This window comes from Anomaloglossus baeobatrachus, chromosome 4 (genome assembly GCF_048569485.1).
Source record: "Anomaloglossus baeobatrachus isolate aAnoBae1 chromosome 4, aAnoBae1.hap1, whole genome shotgun sequence".
NCBI classification, from domain to species: Eukaryota; Metazoa; Chordata; class Amphibia; order Anura; family Aromobatidae; genus Anomaloglossus; species Anomaloglossus baeobatrachus.
Window position 1 is genome coordinate 227906437 of NC_134356.1, and position 27426 is coordinate 227933862.

The 27426-nt window shown below is 45.2% G+C and overlaps 1 protein-coding gene across 1 annotated transcript in view; it reads right to left on the bottom strand.

Moving 5' to 3' along the window:
* The window catches only part of PAH (phenylalanine hydroxylase), a 119568-nt gene that overhangs the window by 84248 nt on the left and 7894 nt on the right, over positions 1 to 27426 (bottom strand). The window contains exon 3 of the mRNA XM_075342400.1: positions 17349 to 17532. Within this exon, the coding sequence (XP_075198515.1) occupies positions 17349 to 17532 (184 nt within the window). The remainder of the gene's footprint in view (positions 1 to 17348; positions 17533 to 27426) is intronic.

Consider the following 27426-nt stretch of genomic DNA (forward strand, 5'->3'; position numbering starts at 1 on the left):
CACATGACCAGACGTGTCGGGGGAAGTGCACTGAGCCTAAACCCGATATCTGAGGTGGTGACAACGGACACAGTTACGTGCATCACTGCTGATGACGATGGGCAATGGGCATTGAATAGCATGTTAGCATGCCTCTGTGGGTGTGCTAACATGCAAAGAGGGTGGACTAGTTGGGAGCACTAATACCCCTTGCGACTAATCCCTGTGCTCATTAGCATATCATAAAGGATCTTTAGAAATAGTGTATACAGGGATGGTTAGGCAGGGATTAGAAATATACACCCAGAACTGCTCGTGGTTCTGAGTGCATATTGCACCTGACAGGTTCCCTTTAAGATCTAAAATAAGCTGATCAGTAGATTTATGCTGCCTGAATCAGAAATGTGCATTTCAGAGGAAAAATACTAAGAACAGGGAGCCTGGAAGAAGGTGACTAAGAGGACTAGTCATAGGGGATGGCAGGTCCTTGCTGGATTCTCACCATCCTGCTTCTATACACACACTGGGAGAAGTCAAATAAGAAAACAAATGCAATGACTATGCTATAACCAGGGTATTTCCCGGATTAGATGCACAGCTCAGTACACTGTATGACACATGATAGGATTAGATGCACCGCTCAGTAGATTGTATCACACATGATAGGATTAGATCCACAGCTCACTAGACTATATTCTATACTCTGTATCTCTATATATAATCAAGTTAAAGTGGAATAGGAGGTAATTAGAAATGAATGGAATATGTGTTCTTGCTCCTGAAGAACAATACTGTCTGACATTTCTAATGTCTCTATGCCGGCCAGAATGTCTATGAATAATATTTAGTGTCATGCAGAAGTCAATTGAGCTCTTACACATTAGTGGGTCACTGCAAGAAAAATATTTTTGGAAATTTTAAATATTTCCAAGTTGAGAATAAAAAATGATGTTTTATTGCATGAGCAAAGAAAAAGATTTTAGCATTGATATGCATTGCTTATAGTAAAAGTGAGTACATTTCTATCATCTGTAAGAAATACTTATAAGAACTCACATTGGTGATCTGGTCTGTGATCTGGATTATCACTGACTGTCAAGCCTGCCTGTGTGACACCTCCTAGCGACGCAGTATCGCTCACAAATCGTGAGTCGGGTACTGCTCGTTAGGTTCCATAATATCGTTTAATTTAGTTGATCATCGTTTCCGTGGTAGCACACGCCGCTCCATGTGACACCACGGGAACGATGAGCAGCTCACCTGCCTCCCGCGGCTGCCGCCGGCTCTATGTGGAAGGAAGGAGGTGGGCGGGATGTTTACATCCTGCTCATCTCCGCCCCTCCGCTTCTATTGGCCGGCGGCCGTGTGACGTCGCTGTGACGCTGAACGTCCCTCCCACTCCAGGAAGTGGACGTTCGCCGCCCACAGCGAGGTCGCACGAGAGGTAAGTATGTGTGACGGGGTTTACTAACTTTGTGCGACACGGGCAGCGATTTGCCCGTGACGCAAAAAGGACGGGGGCAGGTACGATCGATTGTCAAATCGCACAATCGGTCGTACCATGTAAAGCAGGCTTCAGAGTTAAGGCCGCTTTACACGCTACAACATATCTAACGATGTATCGGCGGGGTCACGTCGTAAGTGACGCATTTCCGGCATCGTTAGTGTTGTTGTAGCGTGTGACAGCTACGTGCGACTGTGATTGAACGTAAAACCGTTCATCGCATACACGTCGTTTATTTCCTAAAAATTGCATGTCAGGTTGTTCAACGTTCCCAAGGCAGCACACATCGCAGTGTGTGACACCCCGGGAACAATGAACAGATCTTACATGCGTCCCGCCGGCAATGCGGAAGGAAGGAGGTGGGCGGGATGTTTACGTCTCGCTCATCTCTACCCCTCTGCTTCTATTGGCCGCGTGACGTCGTTGTGACGCCGAACGTCCCTCCCACTCCAGGAAGTGGATGTTCGCCGCCCACATCGAGGTCGTATGGAAGGGTAAGTACGTGTGACAGCTTTTAATCGATTGTGAGACACGGTCAACAAATTGAACATGCCGCACATACGATGGGGGCGTGTCACATCACATATGATATTGTATGCTTAATTGAAAGGTGTAAAGCAGGCTTTAGAGGAATCTAAAGCACGGAAAACACCATATGACATGGTTTACAGATCCTGATAATATAACTAAATCTGTCAAATTTTCAGACACACTATGTGCCCCTGCTATGTACTGTGTAATACCTGACTTCCATCCAAATAAGGGCAACAATTGCAGTCAGGAGGGGAATAAACCCCCACACCAGACTACCAGCAACTTAAAAGACAATAGAAACAAGAGGACAAAGAGTTATTGCTGAAAACAGTATACATTTATTTAACGTTACTGCAAAGTGCAGAGAGTACATAACCAGAGGAGAGAAGGTGGCTAAAAAAAAAATAAAAAAAATCGCAAAACATGCCCTGCAAAATGACATAAGTAAAAAAGAGAAGCAATAGAGGATAATATGTATGCAGGACAAAGGAAAACACCACTGAATGGAAAACCTGGCAATATGGCAGAAATTATCTTGTCAATACATATAAATAGTGGTAAAATGTGTAGGTGCAAGACAAAAGGGACATAAATAGCAAGAAACTCCAGGATTATAAGGCCAGTTGAAATTAGGGCCATAAAAGTAAGGACAAAAGGCAACAAAAAGTGTAAACTGTATACATAATAAAGAACATTCAAGTACAAAAACTAGATGTGTTACCAATTAACTTTAGAGTAAACACACAAGGCCCAGGGTCCTGGTGGTGTTCCCCAATGCACGTTTCACGCCCTATGGGGTCACCTGCCGCTTCATCAGGGGGACTTCTTTTTGTGATTGTGATTATTAGTGATATGTGATGCCCTGGACTATCAGGTCGTCACAGGGTATTGTACAATCTGCCCCCCGGTGCACTATCCACATCCTTCTTGGTTATGGGTCCCCTACTACATGGTGTTGCCTACATCAGCTAATTAAAATCCTAGGTACACTCTGCACTACACCCACCAGACACACCAGTGGACGGCCTAAGTGGAATAGGGTCGCCCACTTGGGGGGTTAGTTAGGGGAGGTCAGGAGTGTCAGGAGAGTGAGTCGAGGGTTGAAGTTTGGAAGTGAAGGAGACAGGAGGTCAGGAGCCGGGCTCCTAGGAAGCCATCTAGGTAGCAGACGATGGTCTGGGTCTAGAGGAGCTGGACCCTCGGTCGCAGGGGATCGTGGCAAAGGGCACGGAACTGTCGAAGAGGACAGCCGGCGGCCTTTCACCATCACCGGGCTGGGACCAGGGCACGACGGGGTACGTGGACCCTGGGTCAGGGTGTAGCTTCAGGCAACCTGACAATTTACCGGACGAGAATGGAGCCTTCAAGATCCGCTCTCCACCCACTCCAAAATAGGGGTACTAGTGCAGCGAGGGGGATAGGACTTTCCACTCAAACGGTCCAGAAAATCCCAAGCGTGAAACCTGAGAGCAAGCTCCCACACTTAGCCATAGTGAGGAGCGGGACCCGACTAGTTCTATACTACCGGGACCAACCGAGAAGTAAACTTAGTGCCAGGAGGAAGGTCACGGATCACCAGGCAGCACCATTGGGGATGGGACCCGGACTAGCTCCCCTCAGTGGCAGCGTTATACATAACTTTGGTTTATCCAGTTGTCGGTATCAGCTTAATGGACTGAGTGAGTACGAAAGTAACCCCTTTGCACCCAACGGCACTCCCTGAACACCAACACCGAGTCCCGGGGAATTCCCCCTACCCGTGGAGGGTTCTAACACCTGGCTGCCCCACTCCATCGCCCCCGAGTACTCCCAACTGCAGCGGTGGTACTCCACATTACCACACACCATGGGTGGCATCACAAACTCTAAACACAATCCCCTGTAAATACCCCCTTCATTTGAGTGGCCGCACGACCCCCCGGCCCAGACACCCCCGAGCTACTGCGGATCCGGTAGATACATGCCTACAGACCACAAATCTGATAAGAAGACACTATCTAAATTCATTGTAAACTGGAAAATGAATATAGTATTGGGTGATATCACTTCAACTTCCGGGCTCTAGAAATTGACTTGACATCATCCTATCATGCGGTCACTCACCCTGTGTGTGTGTGTGTGTGTGTGTGTGAAGGCACACGTCCAGCTGAAATGCATAGCCGCACAGAGACCTGTTGAGTCCCTTCTCTGCAAGTGAGCTGCACAGGGTTACAGAAGGCAGGAACTAACACTAGGGAGAACACGTGTGCACACTGAAATAAATATTCACTGCTCTCCATGCCCATAAGTCTGCCCGCCTCTCTGCACTGAAGCTAGCACCGAGAGGTGGGAAGGATTAGGAGCATGAGGAGCAGTGAATATTCATTTACTTAAACAGTGGGCAAAATTGATCAACCAGCCACTGGCTTATTGCAGCTGCTTGGTGATCATCTGTGCCCACTTTTAAAGGAAATTAATATTCACTGCTGTACATGCCCAAAAAAAGGGAATAGTTCAGTGGAAAGAGAATGTGCCTTAATGTGCTACTCTTTGTTGTTAATGTGCAACTTTCTGCCAAATTGTAAGCCGACTTATGTGTAGCAAAAATTTACACTGGAGAGTCAAAAGATGAACCATATTTAGTTCATACAGTTTAAGATCGTACTGATATAGAGTACTGAAAAATATGCCACGAGCGTCCCATATGTCCATTAATGATCCAGTTTAATATGACATATGGCCATAGATCCTCTCTCCAGGGCTTTTTTTTAATGCAAAGAAGCATTCAGTTACTTTTTTCATCAGGCAGCAAGCAATTCGCAGGCAATTATGTTTATAAAGTTCAATAAGAGGAAGGTAAACTTTATTAAAAGAATTAGATCTTACTACGTTATTAGTAAATAACTCTTATATACTATGTAAATGTTAACATTGTTAATTTTCAGAGATAAATCATGCTTTTTAAAGCCAGAAATCTCTCCATAGATTATTTGGTTAGGTGGAGAAAATCTACATGACCAAGGCAGTGGAGAATATGTCAATTTGAATGCAGTGTAAAACCAGACTGTATTAAGAGTATTATTGATAGAGGCAACACAACTATGTATACAGGTTTACATTGAAGACATCTGTCAAAAAACAGCTTTAATTTATGACCACCAATTACAGTATACTGGCGTTACATACTCTTAGGAACTTGATTTGCTTTAAAAGGGGATTTTTCACTAATAATATTTCTATTTCATGGAAAGAATATGTAACAATAAATCGTATTGTGATATAAATGTATTCAATTTTTTTTTACATACAATGGTGTCAGTGATGGGAGCCCCTAGAATTTTCCTGATCGGCCATATCCGTGTCGACCTACTGCATCAAGCAAACATAAGATGTGATGCTAGGCAAGAGTAATAGTCTAAGAAAATATAGAAAATCTGTAGATATACAAATCACAACCTGATTAAAATAAATTATAATGGGAACACAAGTTAGGGAAAAGAAGAGCAAATTCAATACTATGCAACCATTAAATTAGATACTGTATACAGTGCCTACAAGTAGTATTCAACCCCCTGCAGATTTAGCAGGTTTACACATTCGGAATTAACTTGGCATTGTGACATTTGGACTGTAGATTAGCATGGAAGTGTGAAATGCACTGCAGCAAAAAAGAATGGTTTTTCTTTTTTTATTTTTTTTTTTAAATTGTGAAAAGTTTATTCAGAGGGTCATTTATTATTCAACCCCTCAATCCACCAGAATTCTGTGTGGTTCCCCTAAAGTATTAAGAAGTATTTCAGGCACAAAGAACAATGAGCTTCACATGTTTGGATTAATTATCTCTAGTGATGAGCGAGTACTAAAAAGCTCGGGTGCTCGAAGCTCGGGCCGAGCCTCCCAAGATACTCGTGTACTCGGGCCGAGCAACGAGCCCAATGTTATCCTATGGGAGACCCGAGTATTTTTGTGAAATGACCCCCCGGCAGCATGGAGAAACCCTAAAAATGCCACAAAAGTCTCAGAAGAGTGCTCAAATGACATGGCAACAGCATGGGGAAGACCCCTTGAAGCATTTATCACTCAAAAGTCACAGCTGTGAACAATTTTGTCCGCGTTTCACGCCATTTTTACGGACTCACCAGAAAACCTTCCAAAATGACCCCAAAATGATTTTTCATGGCAGAAATGTTAAGGGCACATACCCAATAGTGAGATAGAGCTGGTGTATGTTACTTTTTGAGATTAATACATGAAAGATTTTACGTGAAAACATTGTGTGGCACTCCGATGTCCCTGAGAAGAGACGTACATGAAGGCCTCTTGAGTCTAATGTGCCCATTTTGAGGAAGTGAGTCTTTGTAGTATTTTCCTTTGCCAGGGCAGTCCAAAATTGTGAGGTTCACCAATGCCCCTGCATACAGACGTGCATGAGGGCCTGTAAACCTGAAGTGCCCATTGTAAGGAAGTGGGTCTATTTCAGTATAGCCCTTTGCCAGGGCAGCCAAAAATTGGGAGGCTCCACATTGTCCCTGGATAGAGACGTGCATGATGGCCTGTAAACCTGAAGTGCCCATTGTAAGGAAGTGGGTCTATTTCAGTATAGCCCTTTGCCAGGGCAGCCAAAAATTGGGAGGCTCCACATTGTCCCTGGATAGAGACGTGCATGATGGCCTGTAAACCTGAAGTGCCCATTGTAAGGAAGTGGGTCTATTTTAGTATAGCCCTTTGCCAGGGCAGCCAAAAATTGGGAGGCTCCACATTGTCCCTGGATAGAGACGTGCATGATGGCCTGTAAACCTGAAGTGCCCATTGTAAGGAAGTGGGTCTATTTCAGTATAGCCCTTTGCCAGGGCAGCCAAAAATTGGGAGGCTCCACATTGTCCCTGGATAGAGACGTGCATGATGCCCTGTAAACCTGAAGTGCCCATTGTAAGGAAGTGGGTCTATTTCAGTATAGCCCTTTGCCAGGGCAGCCAAAAATTGGGAGGCTCCACATTGTCCCTGGATAGAGACGTGCATGATGGCCTGTAAACCTGAAGTGCCCATTGTAAGGAAGTGGGTCTATTTCAGTATAGCCCTTTGCCAGGGCAGCCAAAAATTGGGAGGCTCCACATTGTCCCTGGATAGAGACGTGCATGATGGCCTGTAAACCTGAAGTGCCCATTGTAAGGAAGTGGGTCTATTTCAGTATAGCCCTTTGCCAGGGCAGCCAAAAATTGGGAGGCTCCACATTGTCCCTGGATAGAGACGTGCATGATGGCCTGTAAACCTGAAGTGCCCATTGTAAGGAAGTGGGTCTATTTCAGTATAGCCCTTTGCCAGGGCAGCCAAAAATTGGGAGGCTCCACATTGTCCCTGGATAGAGACGTGCATGATGGCCTGTAAACCTGAAGTGCCCATTGTAAGGAAGTGGGTCTATTTCAGTATAGCCCTTTGCCAGGGCAGCCAAAAATTGGGAGGCTCCACATTGTCCCTGGATAGAGACGTGCATGATGGCCTGTAAACCTGAAGTGCCCATTGTAAGGAAGTGGGTCTATTTCAGTATAGCCCTTTGCCAGGGCAGCCAAAAATTGGGAGGCTCCACATTGTCCCTGGGTAGAGACGTGCATGAGGGCCTCAAAACATTAAGTGTCCATTTTAAGGAAGTGGGTGTATTATAGTATAGCCCTTAGGCAGGGCAGCCAAAAATTGGGAGGCTCCACGTTGTCCCTGGGTAGAGACGTGCATGAGGGCCTCAAAACATTAAGTGTCCATTTTAAGGAAGTGGGTGTATTATAGTATAGCCCTTAGGCAGGGCAGCCAAAAATTGGGAGGCTCCACGTTGTCCCTGGGTAGAGACGTGCATGAGGGCCTCAAAACATTAAGTGTCCATTTTAAGGAAGTGGGTGTATTATAGTATAGCCCTTAGGCAGGGCAGCCAAAAATTGGGAGGCTCCACGTTGTCCCTGGGTAGAGACGTGCATGAGGGCCTCAAAACATTAAGTGTCCATTTTAAGGAAGTGGGTGTATTATAGTATAGCCCTTAGGCAGGGCAGCAAAAAATTGGGAGGCTCCACGTTGTCCCTGGGTAGAGACGTGCATGAGGGCCTCAAAACATTAAGTGTCCATTTTAAGGAAGTGGGTGTATTATAGTATAGCCCTTAGGCAGGGCAGCCAAAAATTGGGAGGCTCCACGTTGTCCCTGGGTAGAGACGTGCATGAGGGCCTCAAAACATTAAGTGTCCATTTTAAGGAAGTGGGTGTATTATAGTATAGCCCTTAGGCAGGGCAGCCAAAAATTGGGAGGCTCCACGTTGTCCCTGGGTAGAGACGTGCATGAGGGCCTCAAAACATTAAGTGTCCATTTTAAGGAAGTGGGTGTATTATAGTATAGCCCTTAGGCAGGGCAGCCAAAAATTGGGAGGCTCCACGTTGTCCCTGGGTAGAGACGTGCATGAGGGCCTCAAAACATTGTTCCCATTGCAAAGGAGCGGGTCTCCTGTCGTTGTAATGTCCATTCTGCAAAGAATGGGCGAAAAAATTTACCACTGGGGGTATACCTGAAACAAAGGCCTAAGTATTGCAATTTGTAACGGTCATCATCATGGTGGCGCATGAGGAGAAGGAGGAGCAGTCCAGCGATTATCCAAAGTCCAGAAGTGTGTACCCATGGGTGAGTGGAGGTACATGGCAAACTTTAAATTCCGCTCTCATTTGCTGGTGGTGTGGTGAAGTCTGGCCCAATCCAACCCTTGTTCATCTTGATCAGAGTCAGCCTGTCAGCATTTTCAGTTGACAGGCGGGTGCGTTTATCTGTAATGATTCCACCTGCGGCACTAAAAACACGCTCTGACAAAACGCTAGCAGCAGGGCAGGCCAGGACTTCCAAGGCGTAGAGAGCCAATTCATGCCACGTGTCCAGCTTGGATACCCAATAATTGTAAGGCACAGAGGAATGTCGGAGTACAGTTGTTCGATCTGCAAGGTACTCCTTCAGCATCTGGGCAAACTTAGGATTTCTTGTGGCACTACCCCGCACCTCAGGGGCTGTGGTACGTGAGGGGCTGAGAAAACTGTCCCACATCTTAAAGACTGTTCCCCTACCTCTGGCGGATTGGACTTGTGCCTCTCTCGGCTGTACGCCTCGGTTGTCAACTGATTCCTGACCTATGCCGCTAGCGTTTTGTGAGGGGAATGCTTTGCCTACTTCCGTGAGTATGGCCTTCCGGAACTGCTGCATTTTGGTTGACCTCTCCTCCACGGGAATAAGAGACAAAAAGTTCTCCTTGTAGCGTGGGTCTAACAGTGTTACCAACCAGTAATGATTGTCGGCCAAGATGTTCTTAACGCGAGGGTCACGAGACAGGCAGCTTACCATAAAGTCAGCCATGTGCGCCAGACTCTTAACAGCCAGGACTTCAGTAGCCTGACCAACAAGATGACTGAACATGCTGTCCTCCTCCTCCTCCTCCTCCTCCTCCTCCTCATCTACCCTGTCCTCTGGCCAGCCACGCTGAACCGAGGATATGACTGGTGTGCATGTCATATCCTCAATTTGGCCGGAGAGTTGCTCCATGTCTTCATCCTCCTCCTCGTCATAGTCCTCCACTGCACGTTGTGATGAGACGAGGCTGGGCTGTGTGTTATCACCCACACCCACTACTGTTTCTTGCTGCAACTCATCGCGCTCCGCCTGCAATGCATCATGTTTGTTTTTCAGCAGAGACCGTTTTAGAAGGCAGAGTAGCGGTATGGTGACGCTAATAATGGCGTCATCACCACTCACCATCTTGGTGGAGTCCTCAAAGTTTTGGAGGATGGTACATAGGTCTGACATCCATCTCCACTCCTCAGGTGTTATGTGTGGAGTTTGACCCATTTCCCGACGGCTTAGGTGATGCAGGTACTCAACAACTGCCCTCTTCTGCTCACATATCCTGACCAACATGTGCAGAGTTGAATTCCAACGCGTGGGGACATCACACACCAGTCTGTGAGCCGGAAGATGCAAACGGCGCTGAAAGCCGGCAAGGCCGGCTGAAGCAGTAGGTGACTTTCGAAAATGTGCAGACAGGCGGCGAACTTTTACCAGCAGATCAGACAGCTCTGGGTATGACTTTATAAACCGCTGAACCACGAGGTTGAGCACATGGGCCACGCATGGAACATGTGTCAGCTGGCCTCGCCTCAAAGCCGCCACCAGGTTCCGGCCATTGTCACACACGACCTTTCCTGGCTTTAGGTTCAGAGGTGTGAGCCAGTGATCTGCCTGCTGTTTCAGAGCTGTCCACAGCTCTTCTGCATTGTGGGGTTTGTCACCTATGCAGATTAGCTTCAGCACAGCCTGTTGCCGCTTCGCCGAGGCAGTGCTGCAGTGCTTCCAGCTTGTGACTGGTGTGGAGGGCACAGTGGATGAGGATGCGCAGGAGGAGGAGGAGGCTGAAGAGCATGACATTCCGGAGCTGTAGAGTGTGGGTGAAACACTGACTGAGGTAGGGCCTGCAAACCTTGGTGTGGGAAGGACGTGTTCCGTCCCTCGCTCAGACTGGGTCCCAGCTTCCACAATATTAACCCAGTGTGCCGTCAACGAGATGTAGCGGCCTTGCCCACAAGCACTTGTCCACGTGTCTGTGGTTAGGTGGACCTTGGGTGAAACAGCGTTGTTCAGGGCACGTGTGATGTTTTGTGACACGTGGTTATGCAACGCGGGGACGGCACACCGGGAGAAATAGTGGCGGCTGGGGACCGAGTAACGTGGGACAGCTGCCGCCATCAGGTCACGGAATGCTTCTGTCTCCACCAGCCTAAAAGGCAACATTTCCAGCGCAAGCAGTCACGAAATGTTAGCATTTAGAACTGTGGCATGTGGGGTGTTGGCAGTGTATTTGCGCCTGCGTTCAAAGGTTTGCTGAATGGATAACTGAACGCTGCGCTGGGACAAGGACGTGCTTGATGATGGTGTTCTTTCTGCGTAGGCAACTGCAGGTGCAGGAGTGGAGGAGGCTTGTTCGCAGGCAGCATGGACAGAGGATTGGCTCGCATGCACAACCAGCGAAGACGTAGCAGTGACATCAGCAAGCACTGCTCCTCGACTCTGTTGTACTTCCCACAAAGTCGGGTGCTTGGCTGACATGTGCCTGATCATGCTGGTGGTGGTCAGGCTGCTAGTTTTGGTACCCCTGCTGATGCTGGCACGGCAGGTGTTGCAAATGGCCTTTTTTGAATCATCTGGATCCAACTTAAAAAACTGCCAGACTCGGGAAGACCTAACATTTGTACAGGCACCTTGTGTCGTCGTGTTGTTCCGGGGAACGGTTGCCTGACTTCTGCCTGGGGCCACCACCCTGCTTCTTACTGCCTGTTGTGATGCTACGCCTCCCTCCCCCTGTGCACTGCTGTCCTCGCTCTGCATATCCTCCTGCCAGGTTGGGTCAGTTACTGGATCATCCACCACGTCGTCTTCCTCTTCCGCACCCTGCTCCTCCTCCTGACTTCCTGACAATTGTGTCTCATCATCGTCCACCACTTGTTGAGACACGTTGCCAACTTCGTGAGAACGTGGCTGCTCAAATATTTGGCCATCTGTACAGACGATCTCCTCATGACCCACTTCAATTTGAGCTGGCGAGAGGCCAGAATGTGTGAATGGAAACGTGAACAGCTCTTCCGAGTGTCCAAGTGTGGGATCATTAATGTCCGAGGAGGACGTGTACTCAGCCCGGTGGTAGGAAGGAGGATCAGGTTCAGAAATGTGCGGTGCAGTATCACGGCTACTGACACTTGACCGTGTGGAAGACAGAGTGTTTGTGGTGGTGCCAATCTGACTGGAAGCATTATCTGCTATCCAACTAACAACCTGTTGACACTGGTCTTGGTTCAAGAGCGGTGTACTGCTGCGGTCCCCAAGAATTTGGGACAGGACATGCAAGCGACTAGATGTGGCCCTTTGTTGTGGCGAAATTAGAGCTTGCCCACGACCTCGGCCTCTGCCTGCACCACCATCACGTCCACTTCCTTGTTCCTTGCCAATGCCCTTGCGCATTTTGCAATGCTGTGCACTGCTGACGTGTATATTCACTACTTGTGCGTTATATCAAAGTTTCTGGAAATTGCACACAAGTGCACCTGTACGCTGCCACCAACAGGCACACACGTGCGGTTTTAAAAACCAAGCACGGACGCAATAAGAACCTAACAGGTTTTTTTGGGGAGCGACAATTACAGACAAGTCAGACACTATCTGGACTGTTTTACACTGTGTACACCAGCCCCAGATATGATGAAGGCTGGTATACGGTCACCACTACCCTGCCTGCCTGCCTGCCTGTATACTGGTACAATAGTCCTGACAAGGACTCTTTTGGTCACTAGCCTGTATTCAGACCTGGCTATACCCTGCCTGTATATAGCAACAATAGTCCTGAGAAGGACTCTGCTACTGTACTCCGACCTGGCTATACCCTGCCTGCCTGTATACAACTAGAATAGTCCTGAGAAGGACTTTTGGTCACACTGTTTGCAGCCCTGCAACTGAAAAAGCTATAAAGGGCCGCAAAGCTTTCCCTGAATCAGCGACACTCTCCCTGCACTGACAGTCTGGATAGCTGTGAGCAGAGCACAGCGCGCCGGCCGATATAAAGGCTCGGTCACGCCGTGCAGGCCGGCCAATCACTGCAATTCCACAACTAACAGGGCTGTGGCATTGCAGTGGTCTGCCAGCCAATCCCTGCATGAGGGCTGGCTCTCAAAAGAGCGCCAACATGCAGAAATGAAGACCACGAGTACAGCACGAGTATCGCGAGATTACTCGGTCCCCGCCGAGCAGCCCGAGTACAGCGATACTCGTGCGAGTACCGAGTAGTTACAAGCATGCTCGCTCATCACTAATTATCTCTTTTTCCAGCCTTTTCTGACTAATTAAGACTCTCCCCAAACTTGTGAACAGCACTCATACTTGGTCAACATGGGAAAGACAAAGGAGCATTCCAAGGCCATCAGAGACAAGATCGTGGAGGGTCACAAGGCTGGCAAGGGGTACAAAACCCTTTCCAAGGAGTTGGGCCTACCTGTCTCCACTGTTGGGAGCATCATCCGGAAGTGGAAGGCTTATGGAACTACTGTTAGCCTTCCACGGCCTGGACAGTCTGTGAAAGTTTCCACCCGTGCCGATGCCAGGCTTGTCCGAAGAGTCAAGGCTAACCCAAGGACAACAAGGAAGGAGCTCTGGGAAGATCTCATGGCAATGGGGACATTGGTTTCAGTCAATACCATAAGTAACGTACTCCACCGCAATGGTCTCCATTCCAGACGAGCCCGTAAGGTACCTTTACTTTCAAAGCGTCATGTCAAGGCTCGTCTACAGTTTGCTCATGATCACTTGGAGGACTCTGAGACAGACTGGTTCAAGGTTCTCTGGTCTGATGAGACCAAGATCGAGATCTTTGGTGCCAACCAAACACGTGACGCTTGGAGACTGGATGGCAATGCATACGACCCCAAGAATACCATCCCTACAGTCAAGCATGGTGGTGGCAGCATCATGGTGTGGGGCTGTTTCTCAGCTAAGGAGCCTGGCCATCTGGTCCGCATCCATGGGAAGATGGATAGCACGGCCTACCTGGAGATTTTGGCCAAGAACCTCCGCTCCTCCATCAAGGATCTTAAGATGGGTCGTCATTTCATCTTCCAACAAGACAACGACCCAAAGCACACAGCCAAGAAAACCAAGGCCTGGTTCAAAAGGGAAAAAATCAAGGTGTTGCCTAGTCAGTCTCCTGACCTTAACCCAATTGAAAACTTGTGGAAGGAGCTCAAGATTAAAGTCCACATGAGACACCCAAAGAACCTAGATAACTTGGAGAAGATCTGCATGGAGGAGTGGGCCAAGATAACTCCAGAGACCTGTGCCGGCCTGATCAGGTCTTATAAAAGACGATTATTAGCTGTAATTGCAAACAAGGGTTATTCCACAAAATATTAAACCTAGGGGTTGAATAATAATTGACCCACACTTTTATGTTGAAAATTTATTAAAATTTAACTGAGCAACATAACTTGTTGGTTTGTAAGATGTATGCATCTGTTAATAAATCCTGCTCTTGTTTGAAGTTTGCAGGCTCTAACTTATTTGCATCTTATCAAACCTGCTAAATCTGCAGGGGGTTGAAGACTACTTGTAGGCACTGTATATTACTGGGTATGTGTGGCAGAATATAAGATATGTAATCGTAGAGCAGAGATGGTAAGTAATGGGCACTAATTAAATATATATACATAGTACAGCGTATTATGGCAACCTATAATACATATTGTGAAAGAAAGGAAAGAAAGAAAGAAACGGATAGAAAGAAAGAAACGGATAGGAAGAAAGAAAAAGAAAGAAAGAAAGAAACGGATAGAAAGAAAGAAAAAGAAAGAAAGAAAGAGGAAAGAAAGGAAAGAAAGAAAGAAAGAAAGAAAGAAAGAAAGAAAGAAAGAAAGAAAGAGAAGAAAGAAAGAAAGAAAAAAGAAAGAAAGAATGAAAGAGGAAAGAAAGGAAAGAACAGAGAGAAGAAAAGAAAGGAAAAGAAATAAAAAAAGAGGAAAGAAAGGAAAGAAAAGAAAGAAAAGAGAGAAGAAAAGAAAGAAAAAGAAAGAAAGGAAAGAAAAGAGGAGAAAGGAAAGAAAGGAAGAAAGAAAGAAAGAGGAAGGAAAGGAAAGAAAAGAAAGAAAGGAAAGAAAGAAAAGAAAGGAAAGAAAGAAAAGGAAGAAAGAGAAAGAAAGAGGAAAGAAAGGAAACGAAAGAAAAAAGAAAGAAAGAAAGAATAAAGAAAGAAAGAAAAAAGGAAAGAAAGGAAGAAAGAAAGAAAATGAAAGAGGAGAAGAAAAGAAAGAAAGAAAAAATAAAGGAAAGAAAGAAACAAAGAAAGAAAGAAAAAGAAAGGACCATAAATATATGATCACAGTATCTATAAATGGACACAAGAGGGCAGCAAACCACAAAAAACTGCAATGCGCTGTAATAGGAAATGAAATAATCAGTGCACATCCCAGAAGAGAAAACGTACATACTTGGGTATTAAAGTACTGTACTCTCTACTTTGTAGCACCTTAATAACAGGTGTACCATTGTCATTCATTAAGCGCATTTGGTTTGGGCTTCTTTCAGCATATACTATTTCTGTACATTACTTATAGTCTTCCCCACATATACCCAGGCAATATCCTATATCTACCTTAATAATAACAGTATAGGATTGAATTTTCTCTCTCTGGTGATGAGTCTGATATTTCATTTTCCCTATCATGTTATCCCATTTTAATATAATTTAATTTTAATGACGTTGTGATTGGCAGATAAATAATAGTTTCTATATATTACTCTTGCCTAGTGTCGTAGCTAGTTAATTCTTAAAAGCTTTATTAAGTTCTATGCATCTTTGAAAGACCTAACAATAATCTATTTGGTTAGTATATATACCTTTATGATTTTGCCATGTGTGGTATGCTGCATCAAGCACTGGTGGTGAACCATGCTCTGTTCTTTTGATGTGGCACAATTTTTCTCATCTCTGCTAATTCCTTGGTTGTGATGTGGCCATGTATTTTTCAGATTTTTTTCTATGTGTGAGGAGGTAAGTAGAGATTATTCTTTTCCTTTCTTAAATGTAGACCATTCTGGGCCCCTTCCAGGTATATATGTCCCCCTTCCTGGGCTCTTTTGAAGTATATACAGTATGTCCCTTATCCTGGGCCCCATTCAGGTATGTATGTTACCCATCCTGGGCCCATTTTAGGTATATATGGTCTCCATCCTGGGCCCCTTCCAGGTATATATGTCCTCCATCCTGGACCACTTTCATGTATATATGTCTGCCATTCTGGGATTATTCCTGGTATATAGGTCCTCAATCCTGGGACCCTTTCAAGTATATATGTCGGTCATCCTGAGCCTCTTCCAGGTATGTATGTCCCCCATTCTGGGACCTTTTCAGGTATATATGTTAATCATCCTGGGCCCCTTCCAGGTGTGTATGTCTGCCATTCTGGGCATCTTCCAGGTATATACATCCCCTATCCTGTGTCCCTTTCAGGTATATATGATTCCCATCCTGGGACCCATTCAGGTATATATGGTCCCCATCCTGGGCCCGTTCCAGGCATATATGTCCGCCATCCTGGGCCCCTTCCAGTTATATATGTCTGCTATCCTGAGCCCCTTTCAGGTATATGTCTCATATCCTAGGCCCCTTCCTGGTTGATATGGTCCCCATTCTTGGCTCATTCCAGGTATTTATGTCCCCCCTGCTAGCCCAATTCTAGGTATATATGTCCCCCATCCTGGGCCCCTTTCAGGTATACATGTCCACAATCCTAGTATATATCTCCTTCATCCTGGACCTTTTGCTAGTATATATGTCCCCCATCCTGGTATGTATGACCCCCATTCTTGGCCCATTCCAGATATATATCCCCCATCCTGGGCCTCTTGTAGGTATATGTCTTCCATATTGGACCCCTTACTGGTATATGACCCCCATCCTAATATATATGACCCTCATTCTGGGCCCCTTCTTAGTATATATGTCCCCATCCTGGGCTCATTCCTGGTATATATGTCCCCCATTCTGCTCTTCTGTAACTATTAAAAAAAAACACTCTTTTCACCTCTTCCCCTGCTCCCATGATGCATGCTGTCCTCATTTGTAGCCAGCACAGAGCTGTCGCTGATATTGGAAAGCCTACTATTTGTCCACACACTGCTATGTGAACACAATACCTGGTACACTGATATTAGCTGCCAGTCTGTGATTGGCCGACAGCATGTATTGCAGTGAAGGGGCCCAGCAGGCCTCTGCATTGCATTGCATTTCAGCTGAATATGCATCCTCGGAAGTGCATCCAGCTGTAATAGGTTATGGCGTCTGTACTCCCCCCTCTTCCTCAGCCCTCTGCAACCGCGATCATTACAACCATGGAACAAAGTATTTCCTCCATTGTCTGATACAGTAGGAGATCATAGATACAGGCGGTCAGGAAAAGTTCAGGAATAATGCTACTGACACTAATGTAGGTTATCAAAATCACACTAAGTACTTTTAATACACTTAAATTACAAAAAAGACTATTTTTTACATGTTCTCTCCATTACATAGTAGTAGTTTAGTTTTCATGGAATAAATAAGTGCTTGGATACCTTAAAATCATTAAATAAAAGCTTTTATCACAGTGTCTGGTCTAATATACAGAATCCTATCATTTGAAGCTGCTGTTATTATGGTCAGGTTTACATATTGTGATTTTGTATCATTAGTAAATTGTCAAAACTACCGGTATTATCTCTATTGATGTTCAATAGGTAGCACTTATAAGAGAAGTAAAACGAAGCCCTTACCGGAATCCTTTTTCTTGTCTCTGGACAATTCATGCACCGTAGCCCCGATGTCTTGCCTCAGACTTCTTACAATCTCATCCAGAGCCGGGGTACTCTTGTTGTCTAAGTTAATGAAGAACTGGTACTCATCTTTGTTCAGCCGGGAAGGTCTGGACTCTATGTGGGTCAGACTAACACCTCTCTCCTAAAGCATGAAAGACTCAATTCAATTCATAGAAGGGGAGCACAAAATGCAGCACAATGCGATTTATTAAATTAATACTACAAGTGATACAACTGCTTGTCTTCCAACCATGTTTTAGCTTGCAATTTTAAAAAGTTCTCTGCAAAATAAAAAAAAATAAATCTAATAACAATATATATATATATATATATATATATATATATATATATATATATATATATATATATACATACAATATATTACTTATGGACATACCATAGTGTAAAGCTTGTAAAATGATTTTTACAATATTATTAACGTAATTACTAATATAATATGAATGATTAATAAAAATTGCATCTACTATTCTTTTTAATTATGCTATAAAGTTTAATATTTGTTAGCATCTCTGAACATTTTAATCATGTTATACTGAAACCACAAGATGAATTCAAATTAATCTAAAACACCAAAAAAATGTTTATTTAGTTAAAATAATCCTTTATACAAACAACAAGCAATGATCATATTGTTGAGAAATGTTCAGCAAGGTAAGAGGATGGAGAAAGTAAATGACGCACAGTGAATCAGTGAATGGGGGTGGATATCCATCCCAACTGCTTATTGGCTGGTGAAAAGACTTGTGCTAATCCAATGGCCTCGAATCTAGCATGTTTGGTAAATTTAGGAACCGCCCCTAATGAGTTGCTTAAGCCCAGGACAGGAAGAATATTAGATCTATAAATGTAGTATTTTATCGTTCTCATTTCTTTAACACATCTGGGAAACATGTTTATTTCAATGATGCAATGTCCATGAAGAATACTAATTGCTACCAAATCCTCCTATTGTTTAGTTTAGTTAGTAAAACTATAACTTAAAGGCGTTGTCTACTGCTTAATATCCCCATTGTACAGTGTAGAGTGGTGTGGGGTAGTAGTCAAGGACGAAGAATTGACTTTGGACACCCTGGTATGCTACATGAAATACGAGGTCCTGGCTGAGTGTATGGACTTTGGCTGTGTGGCTCCTTAATGAATAGTTCATTCTTGTTCACAACTTTATGTTCCAGCTAGCAGGCACATATCTTCCAGCGCATTATAGTTTTGCACAATATTAGTAGACACAGTTCAACTGCCCTCTGGGCTACATTCGATCTAACTGGGCCTGTGAGTCTGACTGCAACCCAGTCCAAATCCTTAATGGACAGTTCATTCTCGTTCACAAATTTACACTCCAGATAGTGGGAACATATCTTCCATCACATTATAGTGTTGCACAGTATTATTAGACACGGTTCAATTGGCCTCTGGGTTACATTTGATCTAACTGGGCCTGTGAGTCTGAGTGCAACCCAGTCTAGTGTAGCGCCCTTGAGGCTTCAATCGCCACAGAGGTACTGCACCTAAGCCAGAGGTGTAGTATTTCATCCTGGGTATGGAGGAGGTCACCTCCGGTTCACGCAAAGCGCAAAACCCTCACTTAGTAGCACCTCATCAGGCATGGCAAGGGCATGATTATACCCAAAGCCAAGCCGGGGGTGGAGCCTTACAAGGGGGGGACAAATTCCTTCAGTCAGTGATGGAGTGAAAGAAGGAGAGGAACAATGGAGGAGCAAATACCCGAGGCCTGGAGCTGGTACCGCTCAGCCCAGGCACAGACAGAATGGGTCCTAGAGACCACGTGAGTTAACCTTCCGTGGCCTTGTTCTACAGATAATCTACAGATGGAAGGACTTGGTCACAACACAGGGACTGGTCCCTAGACTAGAGGAGAAGAACCTACATACTCCACTAGCAAAACCAGCAGCTGAGGTGACTTTAAGCACCAAAGCGACATCTGCACATGAATTTGCTGGAAAGTGACCCAAAAGGACCAAGGGATAGAGCTTCACACCACCCAACAGGGTCCACGGGCACTGGCACAGGGTTCAGTGAGTGAGGGCGCAAGGCAGGAGGGCGAATCAAGCGCAGGAAGACGACCAGTGAAGGTACACTTAAGAAAGGTGCAACGCACTCGACCTCCGAACTACCCAAGATCGGCTGGAGCCCATCACAGTAAAACCCCAGCACTCCAAAGGCAGTCACTGGCATGTCGTGTTACCTTGGAACCTGCTACAGTGAGTAAAAACCTTGAGACTGCATCCCTGTGTCACTCCGTTATTGTCCTGCATCTCTAGCCCAGCAACGCCTGCCATCGCCTACTACCCCAACATCTGCCCTAGGGCCCAGCTCTACCTGTGGAGAGCTGCACCATCTAATCTGCGTCACCATCTGCCCCAGAGGTTCCCATCCCGCCGCGGCGACATCCCAACTTGCCGCATACCACATGTGGCGTCACGAATAAACTGTCATCATCCCCTTCCTATTCCCTAAATGACACCGCCAGGGTCACGGAACAGGGCCTTGCTACTGCGGCGTCCCAGGAGCAGAACCGCTGCTCGGTAACGAGTTACTCCAGGCCCCGGTGCAGGCGTGTCGCTAGCATTACAGCACATGCCATGATGGTCACTTTCCTTTCCTGCAGTTCCATGGTCAGTATCCTCAGTAGATCCACAATGATAGGAGTAAAGCTTTCACACCCAGGTATCTAGCAGGAGGACAGAATCCATTGGCTGACTATGTCACATGCCAGTAGAGGTTAACCCAGTACCTTGACAGTTAAGGGGCCGGGTCATTAGAGTCCTTCATCTGTAGAAGTCACCCAGTAGCTTGACGGTTAAGGGGCCTGGATGTTAGGATCCTCAGGCTCCTATTGTCTGGGGTCTCTACTTTTTAGAATCAATATCTACTTATAGGTTCACACCCTGTGTCTCCAGCCTCTCGAGATTCATGCTACCTTGCCTTCTGTCTCCTTTACTCCATTACCACAAACCACCCACTGAATGCGACCTTTACAACAGATTGACTATACAACTGCAATATCCACTCACTAAGTCTTTACTGACTATTTCTAGAATGAACCGTCCTTACCCTTTCGGCTGACCGCTCCCAGAGGTAGATGGGTTTAAAATGTTTTTGTGTCACTGAATACACCAACTTTCCACAATATTCTACTATTGATTCTTGTGAGGCAAGTGTATAAGAATAACTAGTGTTTTGTGTACAGTCCTGAGTATTACTAAAAACCCCATTAGGCGGCTTTAAACATATTGTTATTGTGTAACTGGAGCAGAATCTAAATACAATCCCGATTTTAAATGTGATCATAGCTGCTTTGAAGTTCCCTTCTACCATGCACTCAGTAGATTGGAGAACACTACAGATACTGGATCAGTGTGACCTTTTTTATGTCCCTGAGGAATATTTGAGTAATATTTGAGTTGGAACACAAACATTTACTGCCTGGTTTGTAGACATTCTTTTAAAGCGAAAGTTTTCATTACCAATAAACACAAATTATTACAAAATCCAAAGCAGTAAGTCACATGTATAGATAAATGTGATCATTACAGCCATAAAGAATGATTGTAAAAAAAACAGACAAGAAAAAACCCTAAACCTATGTGCATATGTTTAGTATTTGCAGATTTTTCTGCAACAAAAAAAACCCAAAACAGTATTGGCAGAAAATAATGTGTGTAATATACAGTACAGACCAAAAGTTTGGACACACCTTCTCATTCAAAGAGTTTTCATTATTTTCACGACTCTGAAAATTGTAGATTCATATTGAAGGCATCAAAAATATGAATTAAAACATGTGGAATGAAATACTTAAAAAAGTGTGAAACAACTGAAAATATGTCTTATATTCTAGGTTCTTCAAAGTAGCCACCTTTTGCTTTGATTACTGTTTTGCACACTCTTGGCATTCTCTTGATGAGCTTCAAGAGGTAGTCAACGGAAATAGTTTTCCAACAGTCTTGAAGGAGTTCCCAGAGATGCTTAGCACTTGTTGGCCCTTTTGCTTTCACTCTGCGGTCCAGCTCACCCCAAACCATCTCGATTGGGTTTAAGTCTGGTGACTGTGGAGGCCAGGTCATCTGGCGTAGCACCCCATCACTCTCCTTCTTAGTCAAATAGCCCTTACACAGCCTGGAGGTGTGTTTGGGGTTATTGTCCTGTTGAAAATAAATGATGGTCCAACTAAACGCAAAGCGGATGGAATAGCACGCCGCTGCAAGATGCTGTGGTAGCCATGCTGGTTCTGTATGCCTTCAATTTTGAATAACTCCCCAACAGTGTCACTGGCAAAGCACCCCCACACCATCACACCTCCTCCTCCATGCTTCACGGTGGGAACCAACCATGTAGAGTCCATTCCAGATTTCCACTGGTCTAATATCCATTCCTTGTGTTCTTTAGCCCAAACAAGTCTCTTTTGCTTGGTGCCTGTCCATAGCAGTGATTTCATAGCAGCTATTTTACCATGAAGGCCTGCTGCACAAAGTCTCCTCTTAACAGTTGTTCTAGAGATGAGAAGGTGTGTCCAAACTTTTGGTCTGTACTGTACATTTGAGTGCATTTTTCATTCATTTATACTTGAATTTTTTATTTCCCATTCATTTGAATGGATAAAAAATGCTGCAAAACACTGAAAAACACTGATTCCGCGTATCTTTGTTTAGTCAAAATTGCAGCATCTTACATTTCCAGCAAAGTGGATGAGATTTATAGAAATCGCCTACCCACTGTGCTTCTTTTTTACGCAGCATAAACTTAAACTGATGTGCGGTGCATCTTTTCAAATCCGCAATATGTCAATTTCTCCTGCGTGTATGCTGAGTTTTATCTGCTGATTTTCCCCATAAACATGCACTATATGCAGAAATCCACAGGTAAACGACCCATGTGTGAGTTCATAAGTCATCTCCCTGCCTTTGATGCGACCTCGCTATGCGATCTTGTAGCTTTTCCTGCACATGTTCGCTGATTTAAGTAGCCTTCATCTACCTCTTACAGCCAAGGGAGGAGTGGTGATCCACTTGCAGCTGTTAACCTGTTAAATACAGCTGTTAATCCATGATAGTGGTATTTAAAGTGCGCTGGCAGGGGGGGCGAGCTGCTCTGACTCCTCAACGGTGAGAGCCTGTGACGCGATTGATGCTGATGCGTTGTCATGACAGCAAGCGGTTAGCTGATGACCCCTGTGTCTTATCACAGTGCTCCTATGAAAGCCCGTGGCTAACGTTCACAGGAGACTGTGATTTCTCATATATATATATATATATATATATATATATACTAACTTTCTTACCCTATGCTGCCCGGGATAGTATCTAAGTGTTTCTTTCACTCTCCCTCTCTCCCTTTCTGACTGTCTGTCTCCCTCTCCGTCTGTTTGTCTCTCTCTCTGTCTCTGTCTCCCTCTCTGTCTCCCTTTCTGTCTGTCTGTCTCCCTACTTATCTGTCTCCCTCCTTCTCTGACTGTCTCCCTCTCTGTCTGTCTCCCTCTCTGTCTGTCTCCCTCTCTGGCTGTCTGCATCTCTATCTGTCTATCTCCCTTTCTATCTACCTCTCTCTCCATCTCTGTGTGTCTGTGTGTCTTTATCTCTGTGTGTCTGTGTCTCTTTGTGTCTGTATGTGTGCCTCTGTGTGTCTCTGTCTCTGTGTGTCTCTGTCTCTGTGTGTGTCTCTGTGTGTGTATGCCTGTGTGTGTCTCTGTCTCTGTGTGTCTCGGAGTCTGTCTCTGTGTGTCTCTGTCTCTGTTCCTGTGTCTATGTGTGTGACTCTGTGTCTATGTGTCTGTCTCTGTGTGTCTCTGTATCAGTCTCTGTATGTCTCTGTCCGTGTGTGTCTGTATGTGTCTGTGTGTCTTTGCCTCTGTGTGGCTCTGTCTCTATATCAGCCTCTCTGTGCCTCTGTCTGTATGTCTCTGCCTCTGTGTGTCTCTGTCTCAGTCTCTGTATCAGTCTCTTTGTGTGTCTTTGTGTGTCTCTGTGTTGTCTCTGTATCAGTTTCTGCGTGTCTCTGTCTCTGTGTGTCTCTGTATCAGTCTCTGTGTGTCTCTGTCTCTGTGTGTCTCTGTGTGTGTCTCTATGTGTCTCTGACTCTGTGTCTTTTTGTGTGTGTGTGTGTCTCTGTCTCTGTGTGTGTCTGTCTCTGGGTGTCTCTGTGTGTGTCTGTCTCTACCAATATCATATTATCTCACACATAAGCTTCTTATACTAAGAATGTCCTTTGCTGCCTATAGCAACCAATCACAGCTCCTATTAGTGACTATAATTAAAAACGCCATCTCAAGACGCAAAAAATAAGCCATCACTGAGCCCCAGATCCTGAAAAATAAGAACTTTATGGGTCTCGGAATATGGTGATAAAAGCGCAGTTCTTTTTTTTTTTTTTTGCAAACGTCTACATTTTTTTCCCTACTTAGATAAAAGTAAAACTCTACATGATTGGTATCTATGAACTGGTACTGACCTGGAAAATCATATTACCGGGTCAGTTTTACCATATTGTGGACATGTATGTAAAAAAAAAGAAAACAATTGTGGAATTACACTTTTTTTTAAATTTCACGTCACTTGGATTTTTTTTTCCCGTCTTGCAATACAATATGGGGCAAAATGAATGGAGTTATTGAAAAGAACAACTCGTCCAGCAAAAAACAAGCCCTCATATGGCTATATTGATGGAAAAATAAAAACATATGGCTCTTGGATAAGGAGAGGAAAAAAAAATAAAATCATTCGGGGTGAAGGGGTTAAAACAACATGGCATACCAAGAAGGGGAAACAATCACTGTGTCAAAAATGCGCTAAAAACATGTAAAAAAGGAAGACATTCTGCAACATCAAATACTCACTAGAAACCCATTGTTGGAATGTAGCCTAAAGCGGGCTTTACACGCTACGAGATTGCTACAGCGATCTCGTTGGGGTCACGGACTTTGTGACGCACATCCGGCCGCTGTAGCAATCTCGTTGTGTGTGACTCGTAGGAGCGATTTTGGATTGTTGGAAAAATGTCCAAAATCGCTCCTCGTTGACATGGGGGTCCTCTCCCAATTATCGCTGCTGTCGCGTGGGCAAAGTTGATCCTCGTCCCTGCGGCAGCATACATCGCTACGTGTGATGCCGCAGCAATGAGGAACCTCTCCTTACCTGCCACACGCCAGTAATGAGGATGGAAGAAGGTGGGCGGGATGTTCGTCCCGCTTATCTCCGCCCCTCCGCTTTGATTGGGTGGCCGCTTAGTGACATCGCTGTGACGCCGAGCGAACCGCCCCCTTAGAAAGGAGGCGGTTCGCCGGTCACAGCGATGTCGCCGAGCAGGTAAGTACGTGTGATGCTGCCATAGCGATAATGTTCGCTACGGCAGCGATCTTCACATATCAGCATAACGATAGGGGCGGGTGCTATCTAGCTCACCATCGATAGCTTTGGCTAGCGATGTCGCAGAGTGTAAAGCCACCCTAATGCCTCTTGCATGCGTTGAGTATTTGGTGAGTTTTTACCTCAGTATTTGTAGCCAAAACCAGGAGTGGGTAATAAATACAGAAGTGGGGCACATGTTTCTATTAGGCCACGTGCACACATTGAATAGTTAGTGAGTTTTTTACCTTAGTATTTGTAACCCAATAATAGGAGTGGGACAATCAGAGGAAAAGTATAATAGAAACACGGGCACCACTTCTGTATTTATTACCACTCCTGGTTTTACCTTACAAATACTGAGGTAAAATACTGAGGTAAAATACTGAGGTAACAACTTGGCAAAACCAAGCCCCAATATAATGTTTTTTATGGCTTCTAATTTTCATGTTACATTTTGCCTTGTCCACACGGCAGTTGCTACTGTTTTTTATGTTGTTTTTTATGTAGCCAAACCAGGGGGACAAATATCAAGAAAAACATTATATTTTCAGTTTTCACACTAAACCGCTAGTATTATATACAGATAATAAGCTGAAATGTCTTGCTTTTTGCAGATTACTTCTCAGGTTTATTGTGTAAACCAGATACATGGTCAGAAAATGTCTACTAATTTAGAGGCTTTATCAGTCTTTTGTTATTAGTAATCTGATGCCATCAGGGGTGGACATGTCATTGGTGCAACCAGTGCGGCCACACAGAGGCCCAAGACTTAAGGAGGCCCATTTCTACTTCCAAAGCAGGTGACATGGGGCATTTTGATGAGCCCTTGAGCTGAATATGGCCCCATATTGTTCTTGCACAAGGGCCCTTTTTTGTTTGTCCATATAATAATGTATATTAATATCTTTCTGCCAAAAGTCCCCTACCATTATCAAGTTCCCAGTCAGTCCCAGTGAACTGGTGACACTTCCAGCTATTCACTTATGTATCATTTTACTGCACATTTGATTACCCCCTCTAGTGGACGTGTTGTCATAATGGTGGCTTTTAGTGGGCCTGCTGTATCTTAACCATGCATGTATGAAAACGGTAACCCACACACACGTTTCTGGAATATTGCGAGTTGAAAAGGAGCCAGTACATGAAGTAAATGTCGTAAATTTTTACTATATTGTTCCTATTGCGAGAACTGGTGTTCAGAGTTCTGTAATCTCAACATGCCCACAAAATGGAAGCAGCAGTGCTTCCTCTAAGGCTAAGCTCTTTGCCCTGGAACTGATGGTGTTAAAAATACCAAACTTTTTAGAGAGGTCACTCTATCGTTGAGGTGGTTGACCTCTGCAATGTGTTGTTTCAGCTTATTCCTTTCCAGAAAAACTGTACCAACACATGGGAGGTTTTTCACAAAGTACCTGTAAGGTTATGTGCACGTTACATTTTTGCAGAGTTTTCACGGCATTTTTTTCATGCAAATTAAAAGCTGTTTTTACAGTACCAGCAAAAGCTATGATTTTCCAGAAATCTCACGCACACTGTTCCTATGTTTTTCAAAGAAGCAGCATGTTATCTTTTTCAGCATTTTAGCAATGTTTTTGCAGTACGTTCTCACCATAGAAACAAACGGGGAAAAGAGAGAGTACAGGGGGAGTAGAAAGAGCACGAAGGGAGAAGAGAGAGCTTGGGGGGAGAAGAGAGAGGATTGGGAAAGAAGAGAGAGCAAGGGAGCGAGAAGAGAGAGCATGGGAGAAGAGAGAGCATGGAGAGGAGAGAGAGCATGGGGTTAGAAGTGAGAGCACGAGGAGAAGAGAGAGTAAGGGGGAGAAGAGAGAGCATGGGGTAGAAGAGAGAGCATGGTGGAGAAGAGAGAACTCAGGGGAAAAAGATAGAGCATGAGGGGAGAAGAGAGAGCACAGTGGGAGAAGAGAGAGCAAGGGGGTGAGAAGAGAGAGGATGGGGAGAAAGAGAGAGCAAGGGGGTGAGAAGAGAGAGCATAGGAGAAGAGAGAGCATGGAGAGAAGAGAGACCATGGGATTAGAAGAGAGCGCACGGGGGAGAAGAGAGAGCATGGGGGAGAAGCGAGAGCACGAGGGGAGAAGACAGAGCACAGGGGAGAAGAGAGAGCATGGGGGAGAAGAGAGAGCACAGGTGGAGAAGAGAGAGCTTTTCAAGGAAGATGAAAGAGCATGCGGAGAAGGGACAGCACAGGGAGAAGAGAGAGCATTGGGGAGAACAGAGAGCATGGGGGAGAAGAGAGCACACGAGGGAGAGGAGAGCGCATGGGGAGAAGAGAAAGCACAGGGTAGAAGAGAGAGAACAGGGGGCGAAGAGAGAGCATGGGGGCAAAGAGAGAGCATGGGGGAGAAGAGAGAGCATGGGGAGAAGAGAGAGCATGGGGGAGAAGAGAGAGCATGAAGGAGAAGAGAGAGCATGGGGATAAGAGAGAGCACAGGGGGTGGAGAGAGCTTTCCTGGGAAGAAGAGAGAGCATGGGGAGAAGGGAGAGCATGGGGAAAAGGAGGAGCATTGGGGAGAAGAGAGAGCATTTGGTGTGAAGAAAGAGCACGGGGTAGTAGAGAGAGCATGGGGGAGAGGAGAGAGCTCAGAGGGAGAAGAGAGAGCATTGGGGGAGAAGAGAGAATGAGGGAGAAGAGAGAG